Source organism: Nerophis lumbriciformis, linkage group LG36 (genome assembly GCF_033978685.3).
Source record: "Nerophis lumbriciformis linkage group LG36, RoL_Nlum_v2.1, whole genome shotgun sequence".
Taxonomy (NCBI): Eukaryota; Metazoa; Chordata; class Actinopteri; order Syngnathiformes; family Syngnathidae; genus Nerophis; species Nerophis lumbriciformis.
The window spans coordinates 14,875,001-14,887,500 of record NC_084583.2 but is presented as its reverse complement, the minus strand read 5'-3'; the positions used below and the strand labels follow the sequence as shown (position 1 = coordinate 14,887,500).

General features: G+C 40.5%; 1 protein-coding gene across 2 annotated transcripts in view; it reads right to left on the bottom strand.

Moving 5' to 3' along the window:
• Positions 1-12,500, bottom strand: part of LOC133576950 (zinc-binding protein A33-like) — a 24,365-nt gene that overhangs the window by 10,500 nt on the left and 1,365 nt on the right. The window contains exon 2 of one of the 2 annotated variants that reach the window (XM_061930385.2): positions 6,866-6,961. The exons of the other annotated variant lie outside the window; for it this stretch is intronic. Coding sequence (XP_061786369.2) covers positions 6,866-6,961 — 96 coding nt within the window. The remainder of the gene's footprint in view (positions 1-6,865; positions 6,962-12,500) is intronic. 2 annotated transcript variants of the gene reach the window in all.

The window sequence follows — 12,500 nt, the reverse complement described above, 5'->3', positions numbered from 1 at the left end:
CTTATACTCAGGAGCGACTTATGTGTGAAATTATTAACACATTAGCGTAAAATATCAAATAATATTATTGATCTCATTCACGTAAGAGACTAGACGTATAAGATTTCATGGGATTTAGCGATTAGGAGTGACAGATTGTTTGGTAAACGTATAGCATGTTCTATATGTTATAGTTATTTGAATGACTCTTACCATAATATGTAACGTTAACATACCAGTTGGTTATTTATGCCTCATATAACGTACACTTATTCAGCCTGTTGTTCACTATTCTTTATTTATTTAAATTGCCTTTCAAATGTCTATTCTAAATTTACCCAAACAATGCGACTTATACTCAAGTGCGACTTATATATGTTTTTTTTCCTTCTTTATTATGCATTTTCGGCCGGTGCGACTTATACTCCGGAGCGACTTATACTCCGGAAAATACGGTATATCAAAATCAAGTACCTACTGTACTGTTTACTTGTTGAAATACCATTTTTAGAGCAAATATCTACCAAAACGACCACTTTGCTGCTGCCAAAAATGGATTTGAAGGGTATTTCAGGGTAGGTACTTGATTTTGATATACACTATATTGGCCACCTGCCTTGACTCACATATGAACTTGAAGTGCATTCCCATTCCTAACCCATAGGGTTCAATATGATCTGGGTCCACCTTTTGCAGCTGTCCACAAGGTTGCGGAGTGTGTTTATAGGAATTTTCCACCATTCTTCCAAAAGCGCATAACATAAAACTGTTTTTACATTAGAATTTGACATAAACCTTTTATATAAACATGCACTTCATCATAACAAATTCATGTTTCATTAAACAATGTGGTAATCAATCAATTAATGACGACATTATTGCACCGTAAAGACAAATGTATATAACGTGTTTAATGGATTTGTCAGCCTTGTTTCTGGTTGACCCAGTTTTAGTGCACATTCACTCTTTTTCACTTCTATTTCTGTGTGAAAGGATGTGAGTAAACAAATTGGAGGGGAAGTTAGCTAATTGTCCTTTTCCTTTCTGCGTGTTTCACATTTAGTGTTCGCTGGTGTCACACTTCTCCACTTTGTATAATCAGGAGGGAATGCAGCACGTAGCAGCACACCGGTGTCATATTGGGGAAAACAGCGGAACTTCTAAAGTTAAACACAAAACTTGGGAATTTGGACTACCACACTGCAAAAAGTCAGTGTTCAAAAACAAGAAGAAAAAAAAAAAAAAAATTAGGGGTATTTTATTTGAACTAAGCAAAATTATCTGCCAATAGAACAAGAACATTTGGCTTGTCAAGACTTTCCAAAACAAGTAAAATTAGCTAACTTCAATGAACCCAAAAATACCTTAAAATAAGTCGATCAAATAACTATAACATATAGAACATGCTATACGTTTACCAAACAATCTGTCACTCCTAATCGCTAAATCCCATGAAATCTTATACGTCTAGTCTCTTACGTGAATGAGATCAATAATATTATTTGATATTTTACGCTGATGTGTTAATCATTTCACACATAAGTCGCTCCTGAGTATAAGTCGCACACCCGGCCAAACTATGAAAAAAACTGCGACTTATAGTCTGAAAAATACGGTATGTAATGTGTATTCTAGTCAAATATGCAGAGATGAGACGTGTCAGTGGTACTCGTCAGTCAAAGAACTTTGATTTTGGGGCGCCAGCGGTAAAGTTTAGATCCATGAAAGAAAGAAGAAAGTGAATGAATGTTTATAACTGAATACATTTACATATGCATAAAAATGTGTTTTCTTTTTCATTATTTTTTTTTTATGAATTAAGTAACGTTTATGACTACTTTTTTCCAAAACACAATATAGAATGTGAGCTATAACAGGATAATGCATAAATTTGTGTTCAAAACGCTTACAAAAAAGTGGGACCCTAAAAATGTACTGTAGCACCTAGGGGTGTAACGGTACGTGTATTTGTATTGAACCGTTTCGGTACGGGGGTTTCAGTTCAGTTCGGAGGTGTACCGAACGAGTACACATGCTAGCAGCGACCGGGCTAGGACAACATGTAAAAGCCAGAGCTGGAAGACCCTCATGCCTCGTTAAGATCTCCCGTTTGGGAACACTTTGGCTGAACGATACAACAATGGAGGACGGAGGTTTGCTGACATTGTTCAGCAGTTGCTTCTGACAACACGTCAAACATGTGTTGCACCTTTCCTGCTTCCGGCTCCCAGAACGTAGTCGAGGAGCGCAGGGGAGACACTCCTCCAGGGCCGATGTATTCTGGGGGGAAACACCTTTCACTCTACCCGGCAGTGGGTCTCCACAGCTCCGGACTCCAGGGTAAATCACGAGTCCGGCGATTAGTTGCAAATCGTGGCTTTATTGAGGTCTTGCACACAGCCAATCCAACAAAACACTAGCCACTCCCTGCACTGCTACCGCTCCCTCACCTCGCTCGCCCACACACTCACCTCACATGCTGTCACATATTAAAGGGCCACACACACACACACGTATGCTACTCTCATAACACATGCTAACCAATTTGAAGCGTCACCACCGCATTCAAGCAGCCTCTCCTCGGCGAGTCAGGCAGGGCTAAAGCAATAACAAATGTTTTTATAGCAGCAGATTTAAGTCCATATTGCATTAAAAACTAGATTTTGACCCACTTCTATGGTGGAAGAACAATATGTCCTCTTACTGCCAAGTTAGCCAGGCTGGGGGAGGGGAAAGAAAAGTTAATCTGAGGCTGAGTTGACTTGAAACTGTTTAATGTTGCACTTTTTATATGTAGAAGAAAAGTTTAGTCATTTTATTTAATCTGAGCAACAACTTGAGGCAGTTTAATGTTGATTAACGTGGACCCCGACTTAAACAAGTTGAAAAACTTATTGGGGTTAGGGATGTCCCGATCCGATATTTGGATCGGATCGGCTGCCGATATTTGCAAAAAAATGCGTATCGGCAAGGAATGGGAAAATGCCGATCCAGTTAAAAAAAACGCCGGTCCGTGTTTTCCAACGCACCGATTTATATAATACATTCCACTTTTCTGCTGCTCCCTAATTTCCGTTCCGCATTTTACAGCCCACCTTCAACACATCCACAGGTCTGTGGATTCTCACGCAGTTGCTTTTAGCTGCTGGCATTACACGACAGGCTCTTCTCACTCTTTCCTGTGTCTCCCTCTCACAGACAGCAAGCGCACCTTCTTACACACGTCACATACTGTCACGTCATACGTCACATACGTATACGTCCTCCCCGAGCAGAGTGGTAGCAGCATGGCTAACGTTAGCTGTGATGCTAGCGCAGCCGTGTGACCAACGCTCCCTCTAAGGTGCGCGCCTGTGCAATTGCGCACTGTTTAAGCGTCCTCTGCGCACAGCAATTATATGCCACGCACAAAATCAAATAAAAAAATAAGCGCATAACAATTTTCAACACACCGACACGACAAAGAAAACAGTTTTCGTCATCATTGTTCAAATATTGTAACGTCTGTCGAGACGCTTATCTCCATTCGGTGCCACACGTCCACACCATCAAAATGCCGAGGCAAAAATTTCCAGATCAACACCGTATGAAAAAATTTGTGATTTTTTTAGTTGTGATTTCCTTCTCTGCATGAAAGTTTAAAAGTAGCATATATTAATGCAGTATGAAGAATGTTTTAATGTAGACATGCAAGCCTTGAAAGAAAATTTTGAAAATCAAGACTACATTTCCTACCCTATATTTTAACTTTAGATTTATTCTCATATCAAACTCTTTTGGCTGTCTTTTTGACACTTACATCCGGCGCCCCCCTCCACACCCCGGATTATAAATAATGTAAATAATTCAATGTGATTATCTTGTGTGATGACTGTATTATGATGATAGTATATATCTGATAGTATATATCTGTATCATGAATCAATTTAAGTGGACCCCGACTTAAACAAGTTGAAAAACTTATTGGTGTGTTACCATTTAGTGGTCAATTGTACGGAATATGTACTTCACTGTGCAACCTACTAATAAAAGTCTCAATCAATCAATCAAAACACATAAAATCATCATACTGCTGTGATTATATGCATCAAGTGTTCATTCAAGGCTAAGGCAAAATATCGAGATATATATTGTGTATCGCAATATGGCCTTAAAATATCGCAATATTAAAAAAAGGCCATATCGCCCAGCCCTAGTTCAATGATGCCATTTCTGTTTGTCATGTATAATTTTGTCTATTTTGTGTTTATCCTTGAATAAAGAGGTCAGTTTCTTGTTTCCAACAATTGTGTATTATTCAAACTCTCCTAATTCAGCTGGCTAGTTGTTATCAAGAGTACTAAAACCCTTTTCAACATGATTCTGACAACTATGTAGGCTAAATAACTTTAAAATTTAATACATGCTCGGATAGGCCAGTATCGGTCAGTGTCGGTATCGGTCAGTATCGGTATCGGATCGGAAATGCAAAAACAATATCGGTATCGGATCGGAAGTGCAAAAACCTGGATCGGGACATCCCTAATTGGGGTGTTACCATTTAGTGGTCAATTGTACGGAATATGTACTGTACTGTGCAATCTACTAATAAAAGTCTCAATTAATCAATCAAAAAAAAGCACTTTATATGTAGAAAGGTTTTGTTAAGAAACCATTCTGAGCCTTATCTTATTTGGTTTTATATTATATATGTTGACCACATGAACCCTGGCAATGGACCCTGTGTGTATATGTATGTTATGCCATTGTTTACAAATTTAGTAAATAAATAACCAAAAAATGTATATTTTGTTGTTTTCTTTCTGTACCGAAAATGAACCGAACCGTGACCTCTAAACCGAGGTACGTACCGAACCCAAATTTTTGTGTACCATTACACCCCTAGTCGCACCCCATTTTTATGACTTGATGGGGCCGCTGGGACCCCATTTTGAAAGTTCCTAGCGCCAACACTGGTTTTTATACGTATACAATTTTTGTTTTGTTTTTAAAGGCACGTTCTAACTATCGTGGGATCACACTCTTCAGCGTTCCCGGTAAGGTCTGTTCGGGTGTACTGGAGAGGAGGCTACACCGGATAGTCGAACCTCGGATTCAGGAGGAACAGTGTGGTTTTCATCCTGGTCGTGGAACTGTGGACCAGCTCTATACTCTGGGCAGGGTCCTTGAGGGTGCATGGGAGTTTGCCCAACCAGTCTACATGTGCTTTGTGGACTTGGAGAAGGCATTCGACCGTGTCCCTCGGGAAGTCCTGTGGGGAGTGCTCAGAGAGTATGGGGTATTGGACTGTCTGATTGTGGCAGTCCGCTCCCTGTATGATCAGTGCCAGAGCTTGGTCCGCATTGCCGGCAGTAAGTCGGACACGTTTCCAGTGAGGGTTGGACTCCGCCAAGGCTGCCCTTTGTCACCCATTCTGTTCATAACTTTTATGGACAGAATTTCTAGGCGCAGTCAAGGCGTTGAGGGGATCTGGTTTAGTGGCTGCAGGATTAGGTCTCTGCTTTTTGCAGATGATGTGGTCCTGATGGCTTCATCTGGCCAGGATCTTCAACTCTCGCTGGATCGGTTCGCAGCCGAGTGTGAAGCGACTGGGATGAGAATCAGCACCTCCAAGTCCGAGTCCATGGTTCTCGCCCGGAAAAGGGTGGAGTGCCATCTCCGGGTTGGGGAGGAGATCTTGCCCCAAGTGGAGGAGTTCAAGTACGAGTGAGGGAAGAGTGGATGGTGAGATCGACAGGCGGATCGGTGCGGCGTCTTCAGTAATGCGGACGCTGTATCGATCCGTTGTGGTGAAGAAGGAGCTGAGCCGGAAGGCAAAGCTCTCAATTTACCGGTCGATCTACGTTCCCATCCTCACCTATGGTCATGAGCTTTGGGTTATGACCGAAAGGACAAGATCACGGGTACAAGCGGCCGAAATGAGTTTCCTCCGCCGGGTGGCGGGGGTCTCCCTTAGAGATAGGGTGAGAAGCTCTGTCATCCGGGGGGAGCTCAAAGTAAAGCCGCTGCTCCTCCACATCGAGAGGAGCCAGATGAGGTGGTTCGGGCATCTGGTCAGGATGCCACCCGAACGCCTCCCTAGGGAGGTGTTTAGGGCACGTCCGACCGGTAGGAGGCCGCGGGGAAGACCCAGGACACGTTGGGAAGACTATGTCTCCCGGCTGGCCTGGGAACGCCTCCGGGTCCCACAGGAAGAGCTGGACGAAGTGGCTGGGGAGAGGGAAGTCTGGGCTTCCCTGCTTAAGCTGCTGCCCCCGCGGCCCGACCTCGGATAAGCGGAAGAAGATGGATGGATGGATGGATTTTAAAGGCACGTTTCATGTTAAAACTGCTGCTTTGGGGGCACGCACCAATTAAATCGATTTCATTTCATTTCAACGGGAGGCACCAATCACGTCGATTTCAATTCATTTCAATGTGAGACGTTTCAAGTGTTAAGAGGACCAATTAAGCTCATAAGTTGACTGCATTGATAAAAGCCTTATCTGATGCAACACCCTTGTAAACAAGCCACTGTCATATCTCTGTTTAACACACACGCACAGCTCTATTTTGAACGGCAGTGGAAAAAGCCTCTCTGCAGCTTGTTAGGCATGCAAGCTCTTCTAAATGTGTCTGTGTGAGAAAGACAAACATGACATGACGTGTCTGTGCACCACCTCCAGTGCGTCATGTCTTAGCAGCCGTTTGCATTTTGCAAGGGACCTCTTGTTCAAAGTGTCCCTGTGCTGTGCGATCGGGAGGTATTTCAAACCTTGCGTAATCATAAGTTGCCAGACGTCGGTTCAAGGTTTTGAAGTTAAAGGTGGCCTATTGCAAAAGCAGAATTTCTAGTTCTGTTTTTTTCTCCCCCAGAAGAATACACAATGCAAACAAAGACGCATACCTTTATGAGAAGGATTTTCTCATTGGTTTGTTTTTGGAAAAGTGAGACATCCTCTGACTGGAGCTGAACTATCTCCAGAGCCACAGACAGCTTATCCTGCAGTAGGAAAAACAAGATTAAAATCAAAAGATGAGCTCACTGTTTTTTTTCTCCTCAACCTTAATGGGACTCATAAGACACAGGCCCTCCACTTATTGAAGTCTTAGACCCAGAAAGTCAAACAAAAGTCCAGTAAAAGCACCTTTTAACAGACCGAGTAGTTTTTAGTGCTCACACTGGCATGGTGGATTCTTGTTCAAAAAACAAACTGTTCCCAAAGGCTGCGAAGAGCAAAAAATAAATTCCAACCATGCCACAGTTTATGAAAGCCACCACACAAAGTTGTTACAGCAATGTGTGTGTAATCACACAAGTAGGACAGGTTTTCATTTGGAGAGGAATACAACACCCCTTTTCATTTTGATATGCTCAAATAGACAATACTGTATTTAAGTCATGGGAGTGTATTTTAGTCCTGTGTTATTGCATGACACCAGGGCCCCAGCAAGGAAATTAAACCCAGTACTAATACGATTCATTAAATATTAGTACAAAAAAGAAAAATAATAATAAACAGCTTCAACCTTTAAAACAAAATTTGATAATCTCATTTGTCTCCTAGGTCGGGGGTTGGAGCCGCATGCTGGCCATTCTAAGATCGTAATTTCCAGGAATTATCTCACTTTCTGATTTAATAATGGTCTCTAGTGTTGTAAAAATGTGTAGAATAAATATTACATTTCAAAATTTCTGTCAACGAAGATTTGCTTCAGCCTGCGACACATAGTCATTTTGATAGTAGGCTAATATAGACACTTACATCATGTGTTGCCTTCATTATAACACTTATATACGACTTTAAAAGTCATTTTGATAGTAGGCTAATATAGCTAATATAGACACTTACATCATGTGTTGTCTTCATTATAACACTTATATAAGACTTTTGAACTCATTTTGATAGTAGGCTAATATAGACACTTACATCATGTGTTGTCTTCATTATAACACTTATATAAGACTTTTAAATTCATTTTGATAGTAGGCTAATATAGACACTTACATCACGTGTTGCCTTCATTATAACACTTATATAAGACTTTTAAAGTCATTTTGATAGTAGGCTAATATAGCTAATATAGACACTTACATCATGTGTTGCCTTCATTATAACACTTATATAAGACTTTTAAAGTCATTTTGATAGTAGGCTAATATAGCTAATATAGACACTTACATCATGTGTTGCCTTCATTAGAACACTTATATAAGACTTTTAAAGTCATTTTGATAGTAGGCTAATATAGCTAATATAGACACTTACATCATGTGTTGCCTTCATTAGAACACTTATATAAGACTTTTAAAGTCATTTTGATAGTAGGCTAATATAGCTAATATAGACACTTACATCATGTGTTGCATTCATTAGAACACTTATATATGGCTTTTCATTTTTTGCGGCTCCAGACAGATTTGTTTTTTGTATTTTTGGTCCAATATGGCTCTTTCAACGTTTTGGGTTGCCGACCCCTGTCCTAGGTGAACCATAAATTACTTTACTATTTAATTACGATAAATTTAATGATTGTGTGTATGTCTAATATTTATATATTTAATATTTGTTTACTTACTTATTGTACATTAATTTATTTACTTATTTATTTATTCACTGTTCTGTTACAAATGGAGAACAAACACATGGGACAAAACTGCTGTGATACGAAAAGAGGGAGGATTAAATAAGCTCTGCTTCTTCCTACTCCTTTTCGGACATGCCGTAATGAAACAACAGGAAATATGTGATGTATTACGTTGTAATTGTATCGAATGCATGTTCGAAATGAACTGAAATACTTCATATATTTCCATTGCATGGACCTTTTGATTGATTGATTGATTGAAACTTTTATTAGTAGATTGCACAGTACAGTACATATTCCGTACAATTGACCACTAAATGGTAACACCCCAATAAGTTTTTCAACTTGTTTAAATCAATTAATGGTAAAACATATGGAGATATGCTAAATAATTCATGACAACAAGCCCTTTTGTCAAGACAATGTGTGCCATACTTAATAGCTACTTAACTACAGAAAATAACTGTATAAAAAGTTAATTGTGGGAGATGTCCTAAACTTTGCCCACCAAAGGCCGCACACTGAAAAATCAAAAGCATGCAGAGGCCATTTTTATATTTTTTTATTTTGTAAAAAAAAAGTTTAAAAAACCCCAAAACGTTTTGTCAGTTGTCTGTTAAAATGACAAAGTGTTTGTATCAATATTTAAGTTTTTTATCATTTCATAGTCTTTTTACTGATTTGATTTTATCCCGACAATATTCTGCGGCCCGCACTGTGAACACCCCTGTCCTAAACTATTTCATTATTACAATACACTAGAGATGTCCGATAATGGCTTTTTTGCCGATATCCGATATTCTGATATTGTCCAACTCTTAATTACCGATTCCGATATCAAGCGATACCGATATATACAGTGGTGGAATGAACACATTATTATGCCTAATTTTGTTGTGATGCCCCGCTGGATGCATTAAACAATGTAACAAGGTTTTCTAAAATAAATCAACTCAAGTAATGGAAAAAGATGCCAACATGGCACTGCCATATTTATTGTTGAAGTCACAAAGTGCATTATTTTTTTTAACATGCCTCAAAACAGCAGCTTGGAATTTGGGACATGCTCTCCCTGAGAGAGCATGAAGAGGTTGAGGTGGGCGGGGTTTGGGTAGGGGGGTGTATATTGTAGCGTTCCGGAAGAGTTAGTGCTGCAAGGGGTTCTGGGTATTTGTTCTGTTGTGTTTATGTTGTGTTACGGTGCGGATGTTCTCCCGAAATGGGTTTGTCATTCTTGTTCGGTGTGGGTTCACAGTGTGGCGCGTATTTGTAACAGTGTTAAAGTTGTTTATACGGCCACCCTCAGTGTGACTTGTATGGCTGTTGACCAAGTATGCGTTGCATTCCCTTGTGTGTGTGAAAAGCCGCAGATATTATGTGACTGGGCCGGCACGCAAAGGCAGTGCCTTTGAGGTTTATTGGCGCTCTGTACCTCTCCCTACGTCCGTGTACACAGCGGCGTTTAAAAAAGTCATACATTTTACTTTTTGAAACCGATACAGATAATTTTGAAACAGATACCGATAAGTTCCGATATTACATTTAAAAGCATTTATCGGCCATCCCTACAATACACCATATATTGCATTAACTTATGGATATAAACTACGGTACTGATAACAACCACAACAGGTATACATGTATGTCATATGTAAAAAGGTGTGCCTGTGTAAATACAACATTAATAAATCAGCTAAATATTTAGTTGGCTATATAAATACAATAAAAAAAAGACGGCTGTATAGGTGGCCAGATGGATGCCGGTGTAAATACAATAACTAGATGACGACATATACCTGTGTAAATCAGGGGTGTCAAACTCATTTTAGCTCAGGGGCCACATGGAGGAAAATCTATTCCCAAGTGGGCCGTAATCATGGCACGATAACTTAAAAATAAAGGCAACTCCAGGTTGTTTTCTTTGACCAAAAATAGAACTAGCACATTATGAAAACGTACAAATCACAAATAATCCTCTGGACAAAACACTTCCAAGTTTGTTGAAAATTCTGAGGAAATTGGTGCAGCTTCAAAAACACAAAGAGCTTAGACTTCATCTGTGTATCTACAAAGCCAGGATTAAACTTTAAATTGTAGTCTTTCTGGGATTGAATCCGGTGCTAACTCAACAAACCATAAGAAACAGAGGTAAAAACTATTCAAAAGGGTTAAGTTCACTTTTCTTGTGTTTGACAGAGACATTTTGGGGCGAGGAGGGTGCCAAATAACGATGTGTTCAAAGCGGAAGACATAAAACGGCAGGTTTTAAATTTCATGTGGGTCGAGGAGGAGGAGCCACGGTCACCCTTTACTGCAGATCTGGGCAAATTAAGGATTTGTATTAGTCTTCCTAAAAATAGATACTGTATACCAGTCCCCAGACACATTTTTTTCTCAAAATTTGGCCACCCGAGTCAAAATAATTGCCCGGGCCTGCTTTACTGTGTACATCTTGCTTGGCCGTTTGCTTGCCTAACAGAATTGCTATTGTGACATCCAGTGGACACATTTAGAACAGCAGTTTCTTACTTAAAAAAAAAAAAAAAAAAAGCAGATCATTTTTATACTTGGCAAACCTGTTTGCAAGCCTGATCCGGCCCACGGGCCGTACGTTTGACACCCCTGGTGTAAATGCAATACAAATACGCCTTTGTCTCCTCCAGGCTAGACTACTGCAACTCACTTCTTGTCGGGATCCCTAGCAAGAACATCCAGAAGCTGCAGTACTTACAAAATAGTGCTGCTAGGATCCTGATGGGAGTGCGGAAATACGACCACATCACACCGGTTCTCAAATCCCTTAACTGGCTCCCTGTTCCACTCAGGATTGAATACAAAGTCTCAATACTAACCCACCAGTGCCTCCATGGAAATGCCCTCCTCTACCTCAAAGAACTGCTCACCCCCAAATCCTCCACACGTCACCTCCGCTCCGGACAGGCTAACCTCCTCCAACCTCCAAACAATGGGAGACCTGGCTCTCTGCTCCGCCGCTCCCAGTCTGAGGAACGCTCTCCCTGACCACCTGAGGGCACCACAGACTGTGGATGCTATTAAAAAAGGCTTAAAAACCCTTCTTTAAAAAAAAATATATATATATTTTTTTAGATATACAGTATGTGTACTAGTTCTAGCTATTAGGCTGTTCTAGTTTTTATTTTCTTTCTTTAGGAGGCCACGGGGAAGACCCAGGACAAGTTGGGAAGACTATGTCTCACGGCTGGCCTGGGAACGCCTCGGGATCCCCCGGGAAGAGCTGGACAAAGTGGCTGGGGCAGTGGTTCTTAACCTGGGTTCAGTGAGTCGGCCTCAGGGGTTCGGCGGAGCCTCCACGGAGGTAAAGACACATCCGACTTATCGTGTAAATAAAAACTTCTCCCTTTCAGCGTATTATGGATACCCCCAAACAATGTTCCCTCTAATTTTCCATCTGATTTGCAGGTTTTTTGATTGATAGATTGAAACTTTTGCTAGCAGATTGCAAAGGAAGAGAATACATTATATGAAACAGTACAGTTTACACAGTACAGTACATATTCCGTACAATTGACCACTAAATGATAACACCCGAATAAGTTTTTCAACTTGTTTCATGGTAATGAGTGTAAGGTGTGTAATTTGTTGTGAGTTCATGCACTGTGTTGGTTTTGGTTTTTGAACAAGGTGATGTTCATGCACGGTTCATTTTGTGCACCAGTAAAAAAAACATATGACATTTTATTTTTCACTAAAGAAGGGTTCGGTGAATGCGCATATGAAACCGGTGGGGTTTGGTACCTCCAACAAGGTTAAGAACCACTGGGCTGGGGAGAGGAAAGTTTGGGCTTCCCTGCTTAGGCTGCTGCCCCCGCGACCCGACCTCGGATAAGCGGAAGATGATGGATGGATGGATGGATAGTTTTTATTTGTATTATATTTTTGTTTTTTTAATACACTGTAGCACTTTGAGGTTG